Below are 22,337 nucleotides of genomic sequence, written 5' to 3'. Positions count from 1 at the left end.
CATACATTCATCTGCTGTGGCAGTAATGTGACGAGCTGTAGCGGAGACAAAATGCAAGTGGGAGCGCAGACACGGATCGAAATGAAGTCACCCCAACAGGAGCCATCAGATCCAATCACTTCCATTTAGTTACACAATAGCGTACAAGCACTCAGATCGCCTCTAACCTAGAATACATGAGCAAATGTACTTTAATACGACAAACAAAATGGGACAACAAGAAAAGAAATAAAACAATCATGAATGAGTTACTAGCTCACATTATAAATTCAAGAGACATACCGGCTGGGGATTCTAGAACATTCCTGATAATGGTCACTGAGTCACACATACAGTATGCTAGGGGAAGACTGTGCGACTTGTCACAAAGGCAGAATCTACAGTTCCGTTTTCCACTGCAGTGCTTGAGATAAAAAGGTACAAGGCCACCCAGACAGTGTTGTCCTTTAATAAAGGAGCAGAGAGGAGAGAAATGTGGTGGAAACTCAGGGGTAGTAGAGGGACAGTACGTTTCCGCTTGGAGTTTACAGGCTGCGGGTAGATATGCCATTGAAAAGCGAGAAACAAAACAACATCAAAAAATGCAGCGGCGTGTGCGGAAATTCAAATATGCTCGTCCAGCTCATCCAGTGATGTTTTTGTTCTCGAGAGCAAGACCGGGCATGCCGATGAATATCGCATCTCATCACAAGTAAACAACGCTGATAAATCTGCACATCCTGACTCCTTCCTCTTCGCCTGAACGCTCTCTCTCCAAATATTAAAAAACTAAAACAAGATGGCACCAAAGGCTTACATCTGCCCCTCTGACATATTTATTTAGACAGATACATGCATCAGAGCACTCTTGTGAAAATGTCCAGCCTACTGTGGGATTCTATAGATACCTGTGATAAAGTTCAAAGCACATAGATCGTTAACATTACCATTAAGGGGTTAACTACTCCAGTAAAAATAGTCCTACTGATGTCTAAAAACTCAATTTAAACATAGGCCCCGAGTCTCAGGGCAATTATCCTTTTTCTTCCACCGAGAAAATCACAGCGGGTCCGACTTGACAGGTACTTCAGACACCATTGTGAAACTGACGAGGACAGACCAAAAGAGTGTGAAGCAGGTGTCTATTTTTACAAAAGCTACGTCCTCCTACTACATTTCATCCTTCCAATTAGTGAGGGAGAGAGTAGAATGTGAGGCAAAGACGTCCACTCAGAGAACTAAGGGGCAGAATATTAGGCTGCTCTTGAAGCACTATACATTTCAAAGGGAAGTCGTGATAGAAGGGAGGTTTGAAAAACAAACAAATGCAGTTTTGTTGATTGATGAAGTGTGTGTGTGTGTGAGAGAGAGAGAGAGAGAGAGAGAGAGAGAGTGTGTGTGTGTGTGTGTGTGTGTGTTTGTGTCTTGAGTGTGCGTGTGTATGTGTGAGCAAAAGTGCATGAAAGGCAACATTGTACCTGCATCAAAAGCCCATTGAAATATTCAAATGTGTCAGTGTGCGCCACCAGCTAAAAGAGCACTAACTGTACACTCTACAGTTTCACCTCTTTTAAATGAGGTTTTGAAAGTTTGAATTCTATAAATTGTGTGCAGAAAAGTGGATATTATGGAGTTATATGAAGTTACATTAGAAGTTACTGGAAATCCAACATTCCATTTAGTCCATCGTCACTCCGTCTCTCTTTAAAAAAAAAAAAAAAAGTCTAAGGTTGTAAGTTGTAAGGTCTAAGGTAAACTTCCCATATGATCTTGACTAATGATCTGACTAATCATTATATGACACAGCATGACCCCAAAGTATCTGCAGTTTCAGACACTCAAGATAAAGTGGAGCCATCTTGCCTAGGTCAAGTGACCTTCCTTATCTTCTCCCCAGGACCACACACAGGCACGCAGAGGGGAGAGCACTGAAGTATGCACAATGTGAGCCATATTTCTTCGCAACACGGCATGGTGACGCACGGCGCTGTAGGGGTGATGTCAGCACAGCGCGACCTTGAGTTTGGGCGCCCAGAGGGCCCACCATGACCTCCTTCCCAGCATTTCCTGTGCGGAGCGGAGTCTGAGGACACGTTTCTCATAAAGGTACATGCATGCAACTATTTAGATCACAGATAAACTGACATTACAGACACTGTGGTAGTGTGTGTGTGTGTGTGTGTGTGTATAAGTATAAGTACAATTGTGTGTATAAGTATAAGTATGAATATAGTGAGTAAAGTGATTGGAAATATGTGAAATGTATCCCATAAGGCAGAGTAGGGGAGCTGGGGGATGAGGAATGGTTATGGTGCCTGTGAGGAATAAGGAATGGGGCAGGAAGGGGCCTCCGGCCAAACATTTGTGTGAGAAACAACACTTTCCATTAACACACTGAAGATTTTTACTGGATTCAATTAATTTTTTACACATAACATTTTATATAGTGTTGTTGCTGTTGTTGTTGTAGCCGTGGAATCAACTGGCAAACAAAGGCAACCATTCTTAAAGAGTTCTGGGCTCGTAGCGAAATTCTCTCCAAGGCAATTTATGATTTCCCTCACTCTAGAGTGGAGGAGGAACAAACGAGAGTCATAACTCAAGAGCAAACACTCTGTGGATCTCTCTGTGGATCCCCCCCCCCATGCATTCACTTTGTGTCAGAACTCTCTGTGTGTGCTACTGTGCCCTTCTCTTGCTCCTTCACATATTGAAAACCAATTCCTGAAGCCGTGTGTGTGTTGTGTGTGTGTGTGTGTGTGTGTGTGTGTGTGTGTGTGTGTGTGTGTGTGTGTGTGTGTGTGTGTGTGTGTGTGTGTGTGTGTGTAGTGGTGGTGGTGGTGGGGGGATCCATATCTTTAGTGGGGTGATGTCATGAAGAAAAAGTCCAGGCTCCATCTGGAACAAAAGAGGCCATTGTGGCCCGGCCGGCTCATTGAGAAATCCCCACTCCACTGTACCCTCCGCTGTTCTCCTGGTTTGTCGACCACCCGAGGAATGTTTTACAACCCAGATCCATTCAAAGCATCTGTTGATGCTATTTGTTCCGTTGATGGAGGCACTCCATACCTAGTGCCAGGGCTTACAGTCTATTAATGAAAACCATGCCTCTGTGTGCACTGGTAACAATGCATAGTCTCACAACTGTTAAAATGTGCAACATTGATTTCTGCTATACTCCATTGACTCTGCAGCTGTGTCCTTGGAACCCCTCAAAGTTGAAAAAGAGAGGACCTGAAGTACTCCCATCTTTTTTTTAACATGCCTGCCTAAAATAACAGCAGAACATATCACATACAGTATACACGATCTTGGGGTGAATGTTATGCTTCTATAATCAAACTGTGTTTCCCCCTGCTAACAGCAACCACTCCCAGATGCTCCAGAAAGAGGCCCATTTGTTTCAGGGTGTAATGATCCATCTACCGCACGGCAGGGATCGGACTGGAGTTCCCCTCACGATCACCTGCACTGCATGGGACGGACAAGGACACCCTGATAGGAAAGTGTAACTATTTACCCAGAAGTCATGCACTAAATCAACAAACGAAGGTGAGGTTATCTCTGGGAATTGGAGTAGTGGCGAAGAGGGGGGGGGGGGGCAGGGGAGAGTGGTAAAAGGCAAATCCCTTCTCCCCCGCCTTCATTCAGTCCTTCAAAACAGAACGTTCCGGAGGGTCTACTACAGTGACAGACCACAGTGCCGTTCCAGCCAAAACAAAAGGATTTTGTTCAAAGTTACCGCAACTACGGATCCGCATCATAAATCATCTCACCAATCCTAGTCATAAATCATCAGAGCATCCATATGCCCTGACAGCACTGAGAAGTTCCCACCTAACAATGTCATGAGTCAGTCCAGGCTCTGTCATGTCGCTTGACGGGGATTTGCACTGGCAGCTCTTGTGGGCTTCTTCGTGGGTGTTAAACTGGATATTTACGTTGCAGATTTTGGGTTGTCGCTCTGGCTCCGGGCTGTGTGACACAGCGAGCGAGCCGCCACATCAGGGTGGGATTTAACACGACTTAACAAGCTTAATAAGGCACCCATATGATCTCAGTGGACAGTCAATTTTAGAGCCCCACAGAAAACGGATACAGCAACAGAAATCCCTCGGTGTGCATTTTAATAGGATTATGGCGGCTAATGACGATCAAACTCATTAGCGAAAACAAACAGCTTTTAACCAAGAAGACAGAGAGAATTATGACGACTGTGGCTATGTTTGCTCTGAAACCAAACTATTTTATTCTTGTTCTTTATACATACTAGAATAAAATAACTAGAATGAATTAAAAGCCAACAAAAAATTCTCGAGGAAACACAATGACTTTCTGTATTTCATTGGGAAAATCAGCAAACATCTCTGATTTTTGTGTCACTAGGAAAGAAATGAATAAATATCCCCATAGCAACAAATATTCCCATCAAGCATACAACTCTCGAAACATTGATCTATGATGATCTCCAATCTCCATGTACAACTGAAAGATAAATAAATTAATATCCCCATAACATACAGCTCCAGAAACGTTGACATCTTTTCAAATGCCAAAACTGGGTCAGGGAAATTGGAAGACTATCAACAACACCATAATGCAATGTACCCCTCTGTCACTTGTCACACAGATGTGTGCAAGCTATATGCTTGAATGTTGTACACCGGTATGGTGGCTTTAGTGGAACAAAAGAAACCAAACAAAGAGTTATGAAACTGAAAAAAAAAAACAGTATCATAGTTTGTTATGTTTTATTCATAAGAAACATGCCTCTATTTTAAGGGAGACGGGGGTTCATATCTGAGCTTTCATAAATACCCGCTCTGCTGTCAATCACACCAACAGATCATTCCCCTATGTCTCACACCAGTTGGAAGGTAAGGCGCACACTCCGTGTGACGAACCTCTCGCCTCCTCACTTTGTGCGACCCAGAGGAAGCTGTGCAGTGGTGCTTTTGCTAAACACACAGCCAGACAAAACCAGCATGGAGTCACCTCAACACCAGCCTATCTTCTGAGACACCATCAAGACTGCTTCGACTGGAAGACTGAGGCTCTGAGACTAACTGGGTCCCAGGGAACAGGAAAATATTTTTCCTTTGCTGTTTTCTGTGGTTCATGCGCCATTCTCGCATCTGTGAGCCTATTTTTTTTTTGCACTGAGAGCGGGACCATACTCCACTGGGTGTCAAAGAGAAAAGGTAAGACACATAACTTTGCAAGTGAAGGGCTGGGAATAGAGGAATAGAACATCTTTCCCAGACATTTTAAACGACTTTAAGAAGACGGTTACTAGTCAAAAAAAGAGCATTGCTCCATGTCATTAGCACATTCTTTTCCTCCTTTGGTTGTGTTTCAGAATTGCCCTAATCTGACAACACCAACCCCCCCCCCCCCCCCCCCCCCCCCCCACCCCACACATATCAAAGGTCCTTATGGGGTGAGATAAACGACAACAAGGAGAGTGTTAGCTCCTAATTGTTACAGCATTCAAGTCATGTAACACAATTACAGGGGCTGGGGAGAAACGGCTAATGCACGCGCTAGCAGGCCATCCGATGGATCAGGTATTGAATTTTCTCTTTTTAATTCACTTTCCGGCGAGCACAGGGGGGCATTAGTTAGATTACACTGTCACAGGGAGGGCTGGGAGGGAGGGGTTGAGTGGGGGCATCTGGACCAGAGCTAAGAAGAAGGTGGGGGGGCAGACGAGGCAGATTTGTTTAGAGTGGCCTGTCAATTAGGATGCTAACCCTCTTGCTAAATGGTCATTCTCCTTCTGAGGCGGAGAGGGGAGGGGGGGACACACACAGCAGAATTGCAGAGGTCAGATACACAGGAGCACGTCATGGAATTGATGGCCGCTGACAAACGCTGCAGATGGTCATCAGCTCGTTTCCAGAAGCCCCCCCCCCCCCCCATTGCACTCACAAACAACAAGCGTGGGATCAGAGACCAAAAGCTTACAAGCCTTAAGGGGTGTGAGGCCAGAGGCTCCTGGATGGGGGAGCGAGGTGATTAGCCAATCAATAGCTCTCAATCAAAAAAAGTTGATTTTTTCTCTTCTGTAAAGAATCTTCTTCAAATCTATTACACTTGGCCCTACTGCGATCCCTTCTCTGTGTTGAGAAATGGATTGATGCCTACCGTGTTCTATCTGGATAAGAAAGCAACGTGAAAAGCCATTCTCTTCCCCCTACACCCCCCCGCCAACTCATAAACACAAATAATTGTGGAAACATGGCCGTAAAAACAAACAAATGGCTTCCATGTTGGGGCTCAACCTAATAAAGTGACTGACAATGAAGGAGGGGGAAGGGGACAGTCGTTACTTTGTCTGTAAGATTAAATTCCCTCCTTTTTTGCCTCTGCCTGACAGTGGCCTACCACAGCCAGTGGAACATCTGGACCACGTTACCAGCCTCTGATCTAATCTTGACAAGAACCACCAGCTTCTGAAAGAAAGCAGGAAAAAAGAAACAACAAAAAACGAGGAATGGCTCTGCCAGCTTTTAAACTGACTCTACCTGTCCCAGATGTAATGATTTACCCCCTCCTTTTGGCAAGCTTCGGAAACAGTAGCTTCCACGTATAAAAAGTCCATTAAAGAACGCACAGATCGGGGTTGTGTCTCCCCACGGTCTTCTACATCACAGCGAGATAGAGAGGAAGGATTGAATTGCACGTTAAGCAGAAACACTATCTCCCCTCAGACCCAGCCCCCATGTTTCAGGACGCACTGTGGGGCTTCTGCCGCAGACGCAGTACAAGGACGTAACCCAGCACAGCTTGAGATGTGCTTTGGAGATTTTATTCTTATTGTCATGGAAGATTTATGAGAATTTCACTTATTATTAACACGCTGACGCTGGGCCAGTCAGTAACTGTAAGGAGAATATTATATTGCATTTTGTTGAAAGATTGATTGAAAGTTTTCATGTTTTATATACGTGTTTATAGTTGTATTTCTTTCTGGGTGCAACCTAAAACACACTGTATATTACAACACAGATATTCATGCCTGGCCTTTGCTTGGTAACACGCATGCACACATGTGCAGTAAAAGGTCCCAATACTAACATGAAATATGTACTAAAAGCTGAACAAACAAATATATATATACTGTATATTTAAATATATATACTGTATATATATATATATATATATGTCAATATATATATATATATATATATATATATATATATATATATATATATATATATATATATATATATATATATGTCAATATATATATATATATATAGTTTCACATGATTGAGTCTGGGCACCTAAATAAGAGGAAAGAAACTGAAAAATCTGTTCAGATTAAATTTTACCGGAACATTTAATTTATTGGAATCTGACCTAGAACAATAAAACCAATTAAACACACTAATGTCCACTCCTGCACTCTAATTTTTCAAGTATTACTGTCACTGAACACAATAGCGTAAGCAGCCTGTCATTCTGACTGAGCCACCACACCCATTCTATAAATACTGCACAAAGGATGCCATGAGAGACTCCAGGCGCTGTTCATCATCCCTGTCAGAGGCTACTGTTTCAGATGCTCTTAATTCTAATGAACCATGATGGAAACAAACATTGTGAAAAAGCAAACCTCTATCCCTAGCCAAGTGACCAAAAGTATTCAACTGCAAGCCTATGACAAAGGCAGAGTCCATCTTAAAAATATACTTGGTATGACACGTGTTTTGAGAACACAGAGGCAGGAAGACACAAACCAAAACAAAACAATTCAAATACGTGGTGTTTTGGTTTTCATTCTTTAATGGTTAAGTTTGCTGTTTTCTTTATTTAAAAACACCGTAAATTCATTTGTGGTGCTTCATGAAAATACCAACATATGTAGCATGCCAAATGAAGACATTCCAAGACGTCTCTTTTTTCGGGTTTAACGTCCGTGTCTAAGTTTCTACGTCTTCATTATCTGCGGTGACAGGGGGAGGAAAGCTTCAGTCAGAAGCGACAAACATGTCAGACACGCGAAGCAGAGAGACAACACCGAGGACCGGGCCCAGACGCTAAAATGCCTGCTCGTCAGGGTTCATAAATCAGGCATCTGATCCCTGTGCCCCCCCTCCCCTTCATCCCAACTCCCCTCCCTCTCCCCACCCCTTTCCCTCGGCCCTTAGCCTCGGCCGCACCATCCCTCCCCTCCTCCTGAAAGAAAAAAAACTGTCTCTCCCACACTCTCATGGACCGGTTCCACCACCACCACCACAGTCACGCCCTGCCAGAGTGTGTGTGTCGCTGTAAAACCCTTCCTCTACGTCGTTCTTCGAGGTCTGCGTTCTCTCGCTCGCAGTCTTGACCTGTGTCCGCCATGCTGTCTTCTCCGCTCTCGCCTGAATTAGCCTTCACCCACATGCAAAACAACACTGGCTTTGCCAAAAATAGACTTGAAATGCTTACTGCAACTGCAGATAGAGTAAGTACATAGCAAATAAGCAAGTAAAGAAGCAGCGGTTAACATAGATAGCCGAGTTGGATAAAGTGTGGGAAATGTACCAGCTCGTGGGATGTGGTTTTATGTGCTGTTCTCGTCTTCTCTTTCTCTTTGGGACTAAATATAAAAGAGAACCTGCCTCCGATGGTTATTTATGTCGTCTGATTAATAGTTCATCATAAATACGTGAAATTACTCTGAGTATACTGAGGACATGGAGAGGCTACAGCGGAGCTCAGAGTACCACGCATGGGCCTACGTACCAAATTAATTTGTCACGTCTTCACCAACAGCCCTGTCAGCTGACTAACTCGCCTTCAGTCCCTCCGAATGGAGCACTTTTTTCCATTTCTAATTAGAGCGATCAATAAGAAATCCAATTAATTCTAAAGAAAGGGTTCGAGACATCTGGCTTTAGTAATATTATCGTGCTTTTTTTACGTGATGAGTGCTACACTGAAGGATGAGAACTTCATCTCGGAGTCGAGTCAGCTGTCGTGGGTGAAGAAGTTGGATGAAGTTACTCCCCCTCAGAGCGGCTCTGCTCGGGACCGGAGCGGTTCGTGTGTGTATTTTATTTTTGCTCGTGGCAGGCTGTTACAGAAATAAACGACCTGCGGTGAACATCAGGTGTGCATCTCTGGGTCACAACGTGTGGGCACGTTCCCTACAGTAATTGGCTTTTTCTACTGTCTCGTCTTCACAAAAACCTTTTCTTCCTCTTAATGCTTTGCAATTAGTTTTTCATGACAAATTCGAGACAATTACATCTGCATTGTGTCATTAGTTTTAAGCTTTCCTTGGGCTCAGGAAAAAAAACACACACATATACTTCTGCTGACTATAGAGAATGCTGGAATAGGATGTTATTGAAGGGAAGAAACCATTAAGAGGGTATGATTTACATTAGAAAAACATTAGCAGCCTGAGCAGTAGTCAGTGAGAAGGAAAGGGGGGGGGCATGAATGAAATAAATCTGCAGACCCCCACCAGAACATTGGGTAAGTTTCAAAACCTGAGGATCGGCTTACACCATTGCTGCCTTAAACCCCAGGAATTCCTGCATTTTGTGTTTGGTGAAAGGCTAATTTGTTTCCAGAGCATATGTCATAGATTCGGCTCTGCAGTGTGGTGTATCAGTTTACACTGGTGACTTTCATGCTTCCCCTCTAACTGACTAAAATTATGGGCTGGGACCTGAGCAGGAATGCCTATGATTTCATGTTATTTAGGGGAGAAGATGAGGGGGGTAGGATCTTTATTTCTCCCACTGCCCAGATGTACTTATTCACATATCTACTCAAACAGAGGAAGAACAGTTACATTCAACACAAAGATTACTATGTACAGCAGTTTCAGGCTGTTTCAGTGTTCTCAATTTCAAAATATTCCCTGCCAGCTACATAAAGGATGTTTGGAGTCGATTTGACTGACTTCATGCTCTGTGTGAGTGAATCCAATTTAACAATGTCAGGCGGTAGGCTATGTTAAAAACGCTATTACCAGTAACAGGCTTAATTACCCATGATCGTTTCAGTGATATACAAGTCAGCCTGCACAGTTTCAGATCTGTCTCGTTTCTCTTTTCATCGGACACATATGTCAGTGAGCTTTCACTGAGACTGTAATATGATCCAAACATTTCAGATCTAAAAGCCTGATATAGGCCTACTTCAGTTCAATTGGTCCCAACTGTTAGTGGACGCCAGTCCAGCCCAGCAGCTTTCTCTAGAGGTAAATGTGCCATCTGTTACTGGTACTAACCAGGCCGTGTACCTCATTCGAGACCAGACAGAAAGCAATTGTGCACCTTTCACCTTCCATTGCATCAAATAGCCAAAAAACATGTATACCCAAGCAAATAGTAACACCGTAAATATTTAAAGCTTGTTGGCGGAGGCTGTGAAGAGTGTACACAAATAGATTTTTTCCCCCTGCTGTCCACAACACAGCTCAATTACTTCCAACCCTCCTCCTGGTCATTCAAATGCTGCCCAGCGGATCTTGATAGAAAAGGCCTTGTGAAATGTTTGAAGGGTGCCTGTGTCCAGCCTCTGAGACATACTGTCCCAAAAAAATGATCAAAAGATAAAAAAAGCTCCGTCTCAAACACACATGTCTAAATATGGTCACAGGCTGCCTGTTCGGTGAATAAATACCGCCTAGGTGGCTAAATGGAAGCAGGCATTCTCTGTTGACAACAGTCCCTTTCTTAAACCACACAATCTAAACAGTCCCCATTTTCATCTTAACATGTTCCATCTGTTGGAAGGGCGGAGTGAATAAACAGATGAACAGTCAGCACAAACAGCTGCAAAGCCCCCCCCCCCCCCCCATTCCCACTCCTGCCGTGTCTCTCTGTGTTACCTCAGCTTATCTCTGGTGCACATTATTCCGATCATGGAGCAACCTGCGCTCAGATGTGCTCGGGAGTCAGGGAGCGCTCCTAATCAGGCTAATCTTAATGGCTTTCCCTTAAAACCAGGATAAGCAGCCAGCGCAGTAGGGATGTACGTTTCTACACAAAGGCATGCAACAGTCTTTTAGCGCGGCCCCCCCTCTAATACCCCCTCTTTCTCCCCGAAATTACATTTCTCTTCTGCTTAGATGATAAATAGCTTAATGCCTAGACTTATGTTTGCAAGAAATGGCTAGGAGAGCCATTCTCTCTCTCTCTCTCTCTCTCTCTCTCTTTCTTTCTCTCTCTCTCTCTCTCTCTCTCTCTCTCTCTCTCTCTTTGTGTAGGTGTAAGTGAGAGTGAGTGTGTATTCTGTGCGTGTGTGCTGTGTGTGATACAGCACTTGTCAGAACCTGTACTCACTCCACTCTGCACTTTGCAAGTCCCCAGAAAAAAAAAGCCTGGTGCCGCCATTAACAAGATTTACACGGATTTCTTGTCAAGGTTTACACCAAATTGGGCCCTCTGAATGTGCATCCCAATTAAACGCTGAGGCGCATGCCTCGGCTCGCACATCCACCCCCGGGGAATTCGACTATGGACATGGCGGCATATGAAAGTGCTGAGTCTGAGAAGCAAAACCCAGGCAGGCACCTAGGAGCATGGCAATCAGTGCAGTCAGCCAGAGCTGAGCCTGCACACACACACAAACACACCACACACACACACACACACACACACACAAAGAGCACATATGCATGCAGGACAGAAGCCAAGGAGCGTTTCAATTGCAAATAAATATGAACATCAATAATACTTTAATGGACGCATGTGTGCTGCATGTGTATAAAGGCATTCTCACTCTCTTTCCACTGGGCCTGAGTGGCTATGGATGAGACATGGAGAGCCCGATGATCACTTACAGCATCGCATGTAATGGACCTAATGCCTTAAGTGTATTAACAGTACTAACAGTACAAAATGAGTAAGGCTGCAGTTGTTTTCTAGCGTTCAGGAAGAATTCACTGGAAATTCGCTGTGACCTTTCCCCCTGTTGATGTTAGCTAAAGGTCCAGAATGCTGCTAACTGTGGCTTAAGAGCCCACTGAGAGACATAGATGAAAGTAGACAGCAATTTCTTTATTTTAACTACTCACTGCAAAAAAAAGCCCCTCCACACCCCAATTCCAATTCCCTGATTCATAAACCCGGACTGAATCGATGGCAAACAATAACCACCCGATAAAGAAAGTTAAAACTCACTATTCAATTAGCATTACTTTAATCACAGGCAAAAAAAATCCAAGCATTGAAAATCAATGAAGACAGACGTTCTCTAAAACCCTGCCAGGAATGTTACTTGCAGATTGGATGTCTCCTTTACGGGATCTTAAAATGAAGGCTCAAGACAATAGATTACGTGTGATTGATTACCCTGTGACAAATGCACAGCCTTAACAGCGCTATATCTGGCAGCATAGTAAAATCCCCCTTCAGCCGCTGGGTGTTCTGTTTCCTCTCTAGTTTACTATCATATCAGACCAGTTGGCATAGGTTTGAATTTCAGCCACACGAGTGACACTTTCCAGAGTCCGGGGCCCACTAGCTAAGTAATGGACTATTATCCCTATGATTCAGTAAAATAACAAGAGATAATGCTGTCTAACAAACAGCGGGGTGAGGACAGTCTGTTTGCTCTGCTCCCTCTTCGCCTGATTACAGCACTGGCGCTCGACTTGAATCAAATTGGCCTTAATTAAGTACCAAATTGCCTCGTGCCCTCGTTCCGGTGGGGGAGCACTGCAGAACTTTAAGATGGCGTTCCGTCAAACAAAAAAAAAGGGTGGGGGGGGGGGGTAGAAATATCTGGATTTTTTTTTTTTAAACAAATGGTTTCTCGGTCTCTGTTTTCTGTTTGTGTGTGGATGACATTTCACACAGCCAAAAAAGAGAAAGAGAGACAGAGAGAGAGAAAGGGGGGGAGGACATCAAATACAACAGCTTCTTCGCCTTTCTTGTTCAAAGTCCAAATCCCTTATTTCTCCCTCCCCCCTTCAGGCTGAGGAACAACTCTCTCTTCAGATCAGGCCTGACAGACTCCAGAGTCTTTCCCACAGCCATATTTGTAAAATCTTCAAACATGGCTCCCTGCATTCCACAGCGGGCACCTGCTGCTGGTAATAACAGGCCTCTTCTCAGCATCACTTCCCCATGTCCCAGAGAGCAAGAGAGAGAGACCAACAGAGAGAGAGAAAGACTGAGACTTCTTCAACCAGGACAGCCAACCTAAACGAGGTCCCCTCACCGCTAGTCGAGCTTGGCTAATTACAAAGAAAGACTGGGACCCCTACCACCGGCTCTTTATTCTTCCCCTGTACTCTCTGTCTGATGCCACTGCCTGCGGGAACAACACCGAGGACTGAGGGAGTGACGGTGAGATTGCATTGCAGTAGGCACTAATGCAACACAGACCATGTCAGAGCCCCGACTAGCCTTTGAAAATAAACTGTCCCCATTTAAAGCTCCATAAAAAGCCAGAGGAGGCATTCTGTTATCTGCGCTGTCCTTTCATCTGGTCATCTGGTCCGGCGATAAAAAAAGAGCGAGAAATAGGGAGATGCATTATAGACAGGAAATGCACGTTCCATGTTCTCAGGCAACAGCACAAAGTAATGATAACCTTGTCCTTTTTTTGCCCCGATCTGTCGTTGTGAAGAATGGCAAGATAATAGGAACATTATGACTTTCTGGATACTAAAGCCCCATTTGGAGTGAGTATCAAATATTCCATTTTTAAGGTATTAAGTGAAAAAAGTATGGACTCAGTTCTGGGGTGGGAGAGGGTAAGAAAACATACCCTATTATCACGAAATGTAACCCATGTCAGATAGCATAAATCAGCACCAACCTAAGAGAGGCAAATTCTTGATAAGCAGAAAGGAGGTTAGTTTAATCCACTCAAGGGAGCGGTTTGGTTGTCTAGTTTCTCCTGTATTAAAGCCAAGGGCAGATTGTTTTTATTGCACAAGCATGGGTGATTGCCCATAAAATGCATGTATATGTCATCCAACTGTTACCAGCTGGCTTTAAATTGGGGAAATCTGATTTCCATTTAAGCTCCAGTTTAGCGAAATTGCAATGGTAACATTTACAGTGCGAATGGCCTTTCATTGCCAGATCCAGTATTCTAGCCTCTTAAATGTAGCCTAGTTTTTGTTTTACGGTCCTGTCTTCAAGAGGGCTTTGAAGATTCTTGTTGTTCAGAGAAAAGTTTGAGTGCAACTCAAGTTTGAGTTCAAGTTTGAGTGCAACTCAAACTGTAGAAACAGAATCTATGGATTATCATTCTGTGAATGCAACAAGTGGCTTCGCTTGATGCCAGAAGTGGGAAAAGATGTTTCATACTCTTGTTGAGTTAAGACACTGAAGTCACAATGTGATTTGGTGCATACAAGCAAAAGTTGACAACAAAGTTGAGAAAAGGTTGCAAATCCACACCTGTAAATACAGACCTAGGGCAACCAAAGTGAACGTGTGTCATGACAAAGAGGTCAGTTCCCAAAAGGACCCCAGGGAGCTCAGCCTTCCTCAATGCACATTTCAGAGATGCTTTCAGATATTACAGGAAGGCATACGTTAAATGACAAGCAGATGTGCGGTGAAGTGGGCCATGGCGAGGGCCTTCTTTCTTCAAACCGTTGGTCAGGGTGACGGTGGTCTGCTGCGTGTCACATTGTTAGCAGCTTCCTGTTCACATGGTAACATCCGCTTGCATGCATGAGTAAATGTAGGCTTTGGGACTACTTTTGGGACTGCGCATAGAGCTTTCATATTTGCAGAGAGTAATAACAACCTTGTCCCATGTGGTTGCTGATGGTAATACGATTGGAAAGGTACAATCAAAGAGTATACAATCCTAAAATAATAAACTGAGCAATCACATTGTGTAATCACACAACAATAACGCAATCAAGTAGGAAATGTCAGCCATGCAGTGATAAAACTATATGATTTACTGCAATAACAAACAATAACACATTTTCGAGCAGAAAAGAACAAAAGTAACACATTCTGTTTTCCAGACTGCGGTCTTTCCTACAATAGTCACTAAATGTCTCACAAATGAACACCTCTGTTCAACAGAGGTGAAGGTGTTGTATTGCCTTAGGCTTGAACACAAAACACAAACTCAATATCTCCATCTCTCTTTCTTTTTCTCTTTCTTTCATTCTTTCTTTCCTTTTTTCTTTGTCTCGCTGTCTCTCTCACCTTCTCCACACACATATTATCTCTTAATCTCTCTTTCTCTCTCTCTTTCTCTCTCTCTCTCTCTTTCACACCCACACACACACACACACACACACACACACACACACACACACACACAAACACATATTGTCAAGTACAAGCCTTCCACTGTGCTTCCAGCAAAACACAGGTGTGACATGACTCACTTTTACACTGGCTGCTCTCTTTGCATTGTCGTGGATAACTGATACTGATGGATGGTGGCCAAGTACAAAGGCACAGGTTGCCCTCCCCCCCAGCTTTCTCCGCAGCACGGCAAGGATGAGTGTCCCCTTTTATTCTCCTGCTTTATGGGATGGAGAAGCTATTTTGCTGACAGACATGTCATCTGCTCTTACTCAGGAATGCACGTGAAGTGTCGGTACTTGTGGAGGCCTTTGCTAATGGACTGCTAATAGAAGTGGAAGTTGCGCAGCGATGTTCCCCCTCCCCACCACAGTCGAGAGTGTGACAGTTTTGGTGATTAATTACTGGGCCTCCTCTCTCGTTTCGCTCAGAAGAAAAGGAGCGTGGCTAGGATCTTCAGGAGTCATTAGTCTAGCTACGTCTTCTCCAGGCCAAACTACCAGGGCTACCTTGGACTGGGGCCCGCTCAGACATAGATAACGGAGCCACGGAACAATGTACTGTTTTATCAAATAATCGGTAAACACCAAAAGTGTTGTGAACAACACCTGCTCTTTTTCTGCATGTTTTGGTCATGTACAAAGAACACCCACTGTCGAATGCGGGTAAACAACCGGACACTGCTAATGTCGACGTGGGTTCAGACAAACAAATCATGTCTCCTAACATCCTTGCCAAATGTGTGCTTGTGTTGTTCCGTTTTCCATATACCCGTATGCAGATTTTTTTTCATTGTGAAGAATTATGTCATGTCTTAGGGATTAGTAACATATTTTATTGCTGAGGCCCATTCTCCATACTACCCTCATCCAGCACAAAGTGCTTATTGTACACGCACAACCTTGAGGTTTTCAAACTGCTTGCAACTTTAACCTCTGCAGGCCTGGTGGAACTCAAACACACGGAAGGAACATAAAATGTAACTGTAATAATGACGGTAATTACAGTCACCATTTTGACGTAAAACGGTCCGATCGGTCGGAAGATTACCACGCGCACTTAGCTTTGAAATGGCATGGAATAAAAAAAAAAAAGACTTGAGGAAAAACGGAGAGCGGGGGAAAGAAAGGGAAAAGAGCCGCTTAATCCTCCCTTCCCCAAGCCCAGTTTGCTCCTGTTCCTGCTCCCGCTCAGAGCAGCACTGCCAGCTCACAGCGACCCTCTTCAGTGCATTTATAAGCCCTCAGAAAGGGTTTACAGTATGGCTTTTGTTTCCTCCTGAAAGGAGTGTGACTGTTGAATTTAGCACAAGACACCTTCTCATGCTGCCGCGTATTTGTTTATTTTAACGTGCGCGAGGACACAATGCACACAATGAACATGCCGGAAAACAAAAGCCCATCAGTCCTGCTGTCGCATTCTTCCTTTATGGTTTCCTCCCATCCTCTCCACCACAGCCGAATTACACATTCAGACTCAGAAAAACCCACTTCATCACACCCCCCCACCACCCCCAACACCCACTCCCCAATCCAAACATTCAAAGGCTACCATGTCCCCCTCCGCTCCCTTCCACCCCACACTCCCTTGGGGAGACTGAGGGCCGAAGCAGAGACAAAAACCGGCCGCTGCTCTGTCATTGTCCAGAGTTCAGCAGGTTAAAAACGACCCGTCTAAGCCCTCGTTTCCTGCTAGTGGTAATGCCAAGCCAGCCTGCTGGACCTCCAGACGGTGAAAGCCCTCAAAGCTCCGGATCCCGGGAAAGACTGGCCACTCTCCTAAGGCCAACACACTCTTTCTCTTTCTCTGCCCTCCGTGAGCAATGGACAGGGCCAGCCACACTGCTTAAGAAGGAACACGGCCATTTGAAATGTACAAGGCTCAGGCTTCACTGGGGGTGAGCAAGAAAGAGAGACAGTGAGAGAGAGAGAGAGAAAGAATACAAGCGTAGGGGTTGAAGCTCTGAAAACAGGATTATATGATTATTGCTTCCTTCGCAACGCAACTCCTACCAAACACCAAAAGCAGATGCCTTTGCTTCAATGGAAGATTTTTCACTCTGCCAAAAAGTTGCTCACAAATACAAAAACTGTATGTTCTTTACATGTATATACAGAAATATATACATTATTTAATTCGTTATTTATTCATGGGAGAGAGAGTGCAAATTATCAGGGCAACAGAGAGACACGTAATCACATTCAGAAAACACAGAACACAGCGCTCTAACCCTCCCACGAACACACACCCAGCTGCCACTTTGTGGGACTGGTCGCACAAAAGCGGGAGCTCGGGAGCCTCCGGCTGTGTTATGAGTCCAGTGTTTATGGCGCGGGAGGCCCAGCATGCAACACTGACCGACTGACTCTCTGTGTCTCCGCCGGCACTCCACCCGCTTATTCAGGCACACAACACAATAACTCTGCTGTTAAACGGAGGTTTAATTAATCGGAATAAATCTTCATGAGCGCAGAGACGGAAAAGAGAGAGAGAGCGAGAGAGAAAGATGAGGGGGTGATGTGTCAAATGGGAGAATAAAGCTATGAATGATGAGTAGATTAGTGCCAAACCGTTGTGTCAAAATTCCATCAGCAATGGCAGGGACAGGTCCAAAATAAAATATGTTTACTGGATGAAATATATATTACAATATGTTGGGTTTCTATGAAACGTTTAATGTTTTTATTTGTACTGTAAGGGAATTTAAAAACAGAGACTGAAAAATGTCTTTGCACTACAACAAATTGATGTAAACAACGCCAAACATACACATAAGAAAAGTTCAAAGAAGATTGAATATGTCCTTATTAGATCACAACATAACTTTATTTACCAACTGTATATTTATAATTTGGGTTAGACAAGTTACAAAGCATGAAAACAGCATGGCACACAAACGTAGATCAAAGCAGATATCATAAGGAGCTACAGTAGGCATTCTGTTTTGCTCAATCAAATCGGCCCAACAGCTGCTACATTAGAATCAGAACATACTTCAGTGACTGAACCTCTTTACAAAAATAACAGTCATCCTACTTGTTAGATCACTCTGACGTCCATCAGAAGCAATCTATGCTTGTCATAAATCGGAAACGGATATAAGGAACTTTTGGAGTTTCCCCGCTGAACTTTCCAGTGCCTGAAACTCTGTGCTTTGAAATGCCACTTCACTTAAAAGCCACTTACTCATGGCACGAAGTAGCAACATCTTAGAGCAAACAACGCAGGGTCAGACCTCCCAAAGAAGCAACGAGAAGCATCACAACAGCAAGGGAAAAAAAGAAGAAAACAAAAACAAAATATTTGTCTCCATCAAATAATGTTTTGCACAGGGAACTTTTTCATCCCGCAAATGAATACCACACAAGCTGCTGCTGGCTATGAAAAGCAGGAAACTCACAAAACCCCAACTCTGGAATATGTTTATGGGAATGGGCTATGAATGTAGCATTTGGCTAAACAATGGTGCCAAGAGGAATCCTGCCATTGCATTTCTCTCCGGGGCTCCCACACAAAGGAAGCCATAGAGAAACAGTCAAAGAGTGCCTTTGAGCGAGCTGCTCGCGGTCAGCTGCAAAATAGTGGGGAGTCACTGCTAGCAAAGTTATTGTCAAGGAGTAGATGGATCAAAGCTAGACGGACACCCAGCGAGATAGTTAACTGCGCAATCAGGGCCCTGGCTCATTATATGAACCCCAAAAATCACAATCTCTGGCTGGGGCAGACAGGGCACAGCTGCTCTCAGGCGGGCCAACGGTTATCCACCAAGCATGAATATTCTGGCTGTAAATACATGCCGTATTTTCCTTTCTATTATTTTACCAGGGAGCTGTGGCATCATGTTGAGAACCGCACATTTGCTCGGTATGTTCAGGGAAAGAATTAGCAAAAGAGTGTGTCCTCTATAACTGGCCTTAAGTGTGTGCTTCAGCAGTAAACATATCCTGGCACCTGCCCCTTGTGGAATGCACCCTCTGTCAGCAAATCACCCAGAGAGGATTTTTAAGATTATGTTTGTTTGACACACAATCACCCATCATTGAGAGTGGGTTTAGCTAATGGGTTTTTAATAGGCCAAGGGGTTTCGCGCTGTCTCTCTGCTGTTAGGAGATGACTGCCACTTATTCTGGAAACATCTTTAAATAACATTCTTCCCACATTGGTCAGCCTCTCTCATTTTTAATGACTGGAGAATGGAGAATGGATTTTTAATGATAATAGAATGGAGCCCACCGATAAACAAAGAGGGTTTAAGTACAATTACCTAACTCTCGCAACTGGCCCACATTCATTAGCATCTTTAGTTTTACACTAAGGTTTTTTTAAGTAATTTAGATGAAGGAGTGTTCTTGAAGTCCAAGAAATGTCTCAAGGATTAAAGTGAAAAAGCTGAAAATAAAAAAAGCAGGGGGGGGGGGGGGGTAGGCATATCAGAGAAAAGATGTATGGAGTCATCTCCAAAAGGATAAGGAAGGTTCTGCTATTTTAATCTTACTTACTTACTTACTTACTAAGTAGACCGCTCAAAATGCCTTAACTTTAAAATGCTTTGACATTTCAATGCTGTTTAAGCAACAGTAGCTTGAGGCTGTATGCTATCTAAATTGCAAAAGAAAAAAAGGAGAGAATAACTTCTAAAAGTTGTTTTTTTAATTTATTGACAAAGTAATATTTATAGCCATGAAAACATAATCTAACTTTCTTAGAACAATTTTCCAAGAAAGTTGCTTAGAAGTTTATGACTTTTATTATTGATATAATAGTGTGCTGATGAAATAATAATATTACTAATACTACTATTACTACTACTAATAATAATAATAAAAGTTTATAAACCGCATGGTAATATTTCATAAACAGCATGGTAACTATTACCTTTGCATTAAAACAAAACGGTAAAAAGGATAAAAGTGAGTCTATGGCCTGAAGATTCAGAGACTACTGAATATAACTTAATATCTATATTAACATGTGATGCCTTTATTTCAAATGAGTTCCAGACTTTTTGTGTATTTGCGTTCTGAGGTCATAAAATACGCACTGAATTAATACTGCTTACTGAAGGCCTAACACAGATATAAAATTCGTTTATAAAATTCGTCTGACAGAAGAACATCTATGGCACACACTGGCGTTCTTCACCCACAAATACTTTACTGCCATCGATTTGTAATTTCCACTGACAACTGACCCACGCAAACACCCAAATGCACATTCCTAATGTCCTGATAAAGGCATGGCAATGCTGGTGGTATAGTTTAGTGAAAGTTCACTCATTCAAACAATCCTACACTGACCACTTATAATCTCACACCGCTAAAATTGAAGTTGAAGGCTTCATCACGCACACAGTCTGTTCATTTGTTGTGTTAGGCATCTTCTAAAAATGGGTTTTACACACCATGCAGACTTCATGTAGGCTGCTGACACGAAACCCAATGATGAGACCATACCTCTAGAAATGTTTATAACCGTCCATCTATTGTGGACGCGTGCGTAATCATACAGGCTACTTCATGTCGCGAGCTCCAGTGTAAATCAATGGAGACACGGCAAGCCAAGGAATAGGGTTCCGAGAGTGTCATAATCATTTATATCTATAATAATTCCGATTGCTCGGTGAATACTAATGTCAACTTTTGTCGTTGTAGTCCTTTTGCTGAACATGCAAGTGAATTGTAGCAAGGAGCTGTATTATCTACAATGAAAAATACGGGCAATATCGCATTTCTGTGGGCATGGTTTCACAGTAGCCTTAGTAGAATATTAGGTCGTGTGCAACACTAGTTTGCAGGCTAACCGAGGACAGGTGTTAGCCTTTTAACAATGGTAAATGAAGAGAGGGTGTATGCAAATAATTCCGGACTACGAGTGACAGAACTGAACATTTCAACAATATTTACCACATTTAACATGATTGTCTGTAGCCTAATCTCTTGAAGTTGCGCAGGAAAGTGTCAGTCCTTAGGTGTTTAAGTCTTACCTTGTGCCGTTACAATGTTGATCACAAGCAGAAGAATGAGTCCAGGTGATGTGGACATTCGTAGGGAGAGTCTTCTGATTCCGGTTCCAAATCTCACCGACTGTCCACTTTTCCCCATTATATGGAGAATAAAAACTAGTCAGTGAAGAGAATCCGTTGCTTCTGAAGTGAGAAATTTATAATCAGGACTGGTGCTATGCTGTTTAGAGGGACTGTACTGCAATGCCCCAGTCCAAATTCGTATAGTTCTGAGGCGAGTTAGCACGCAAAAATAGTAGCGAAGACGATACAGAGTTCAAGAGGTCCCAGGACTTGTGTCAGGCAGTGAGCTACAGTAAGGTGGTGCGAAATGCCGCCGCCCTCAAGCTATCATATGACTGCTCCCCCCTATGGCAGAGGGGGAAACAGCTTAGAGAAATTCCGTTAAATTGTTTTTATCGATAATGTTCCACCAAAGCTACGTAAGACGAAAATATGTGAAGGACTTGTTTGTTTATTGGTCTCTCTGGTGTTTCTTGTACGGTTGTTTTCTTCAGGTAAGAAACACATCTACTTGTCTTGATACATCCAACCCTCGCGCCGCTCCTCGCGTTCTGTCAGATGTGAGGGAGACGGACTGGAATCTCCTCCACAACTACACTGCACTCTGGCCAATCCACATACTACTGATGGCTGCCCTCCTCTGGCCGTTTGCAAGACCCGGACCGGTGTTGGAAGGGACTCCAACTGTTAGTGCGTCCACGCAGCTTTCTTCCGAAATATATCTGTTTCGTGTTTCAAAGGGTTGTAATCTGGATACCCGGAGAATCTAGACAAACGACACTCCCTCGGCGCCTGGCCACACAAATAAGTGCCATATTTGTGGTAGCATAGCCTACTCATCATACGCTTTCTGAAAAAAATAAAAATGTTTCAGAGGAATATATCATAGCACATACCTGTATCTCATTGCTATCTGCTTAGCCATAGAACAACAGATTAGGCTATAACCTTCGCACTACAAGAATCCTACAAGAATCTGCTCCGAGTTATTGCAGGTACCTTTTACATCCTAGTCAGCCTGTAAGTCAGTGATTGATTATGTCATTTATTAGCCTATGTCATTATTTGCCACGGACCAAGACCCTCTGATA

The 22,337-nt window shown here is 43.5% G+C and overlaps 1 protein-coding gene across 2 annotated transcripts in view; it reads right to left on the bottom strand.

The window, feature by feature from the left end:
* The window catches only part of unc5ca (unc-5 netrin receptor Ca), a 136,837-nt gene extending 115,032 nt beyond the window's left edge, over window positions 1-21,805 (bottom strand). For both annotated transcript variants that reach the window (XM_076270001.1, XM_076270002.1), the window contains exon 1: window positions 21,205-21,805. In XM_076270001.1, the coding sequence (XP_076126116.1) occupies window positions 21,205-21,322 (118 nt within the window). In that variant the 5' untranslated portion in view covers window positions 21,323-21,805. The remainder of the gene's footprint in view (window positions 1-21,204) is intronic.
* Window positions 21,806-22,337: the final 532 nt, after the last annotated feature.

The sequence above is a fragment of the Alosa pseudoharengus genome, unplaced genomic scaffold (genome assembly GCF_046254945.1).
Source record: "Alosa pseudoharengus isolate Yale_2024_CS ecotype anadromous, Long Island Sound unplaced genomic scaffold, YU_APseudo_1.1 YU_APseudo_1.1_scf_6, whole genome shotgun sequence".
NCBI classification, from domain to species: domain Eukaryota; kingdom Metazoa; phylum Chordata; class Actinopteri; order Clupeiformes; family Clupeidae; genus Alosa; species Alosa pseudoharengus.
Note: the sequence above shows the minus strand (reverse complement) of the source record. Positions and strands in the feature narration are given on the sequence as shown.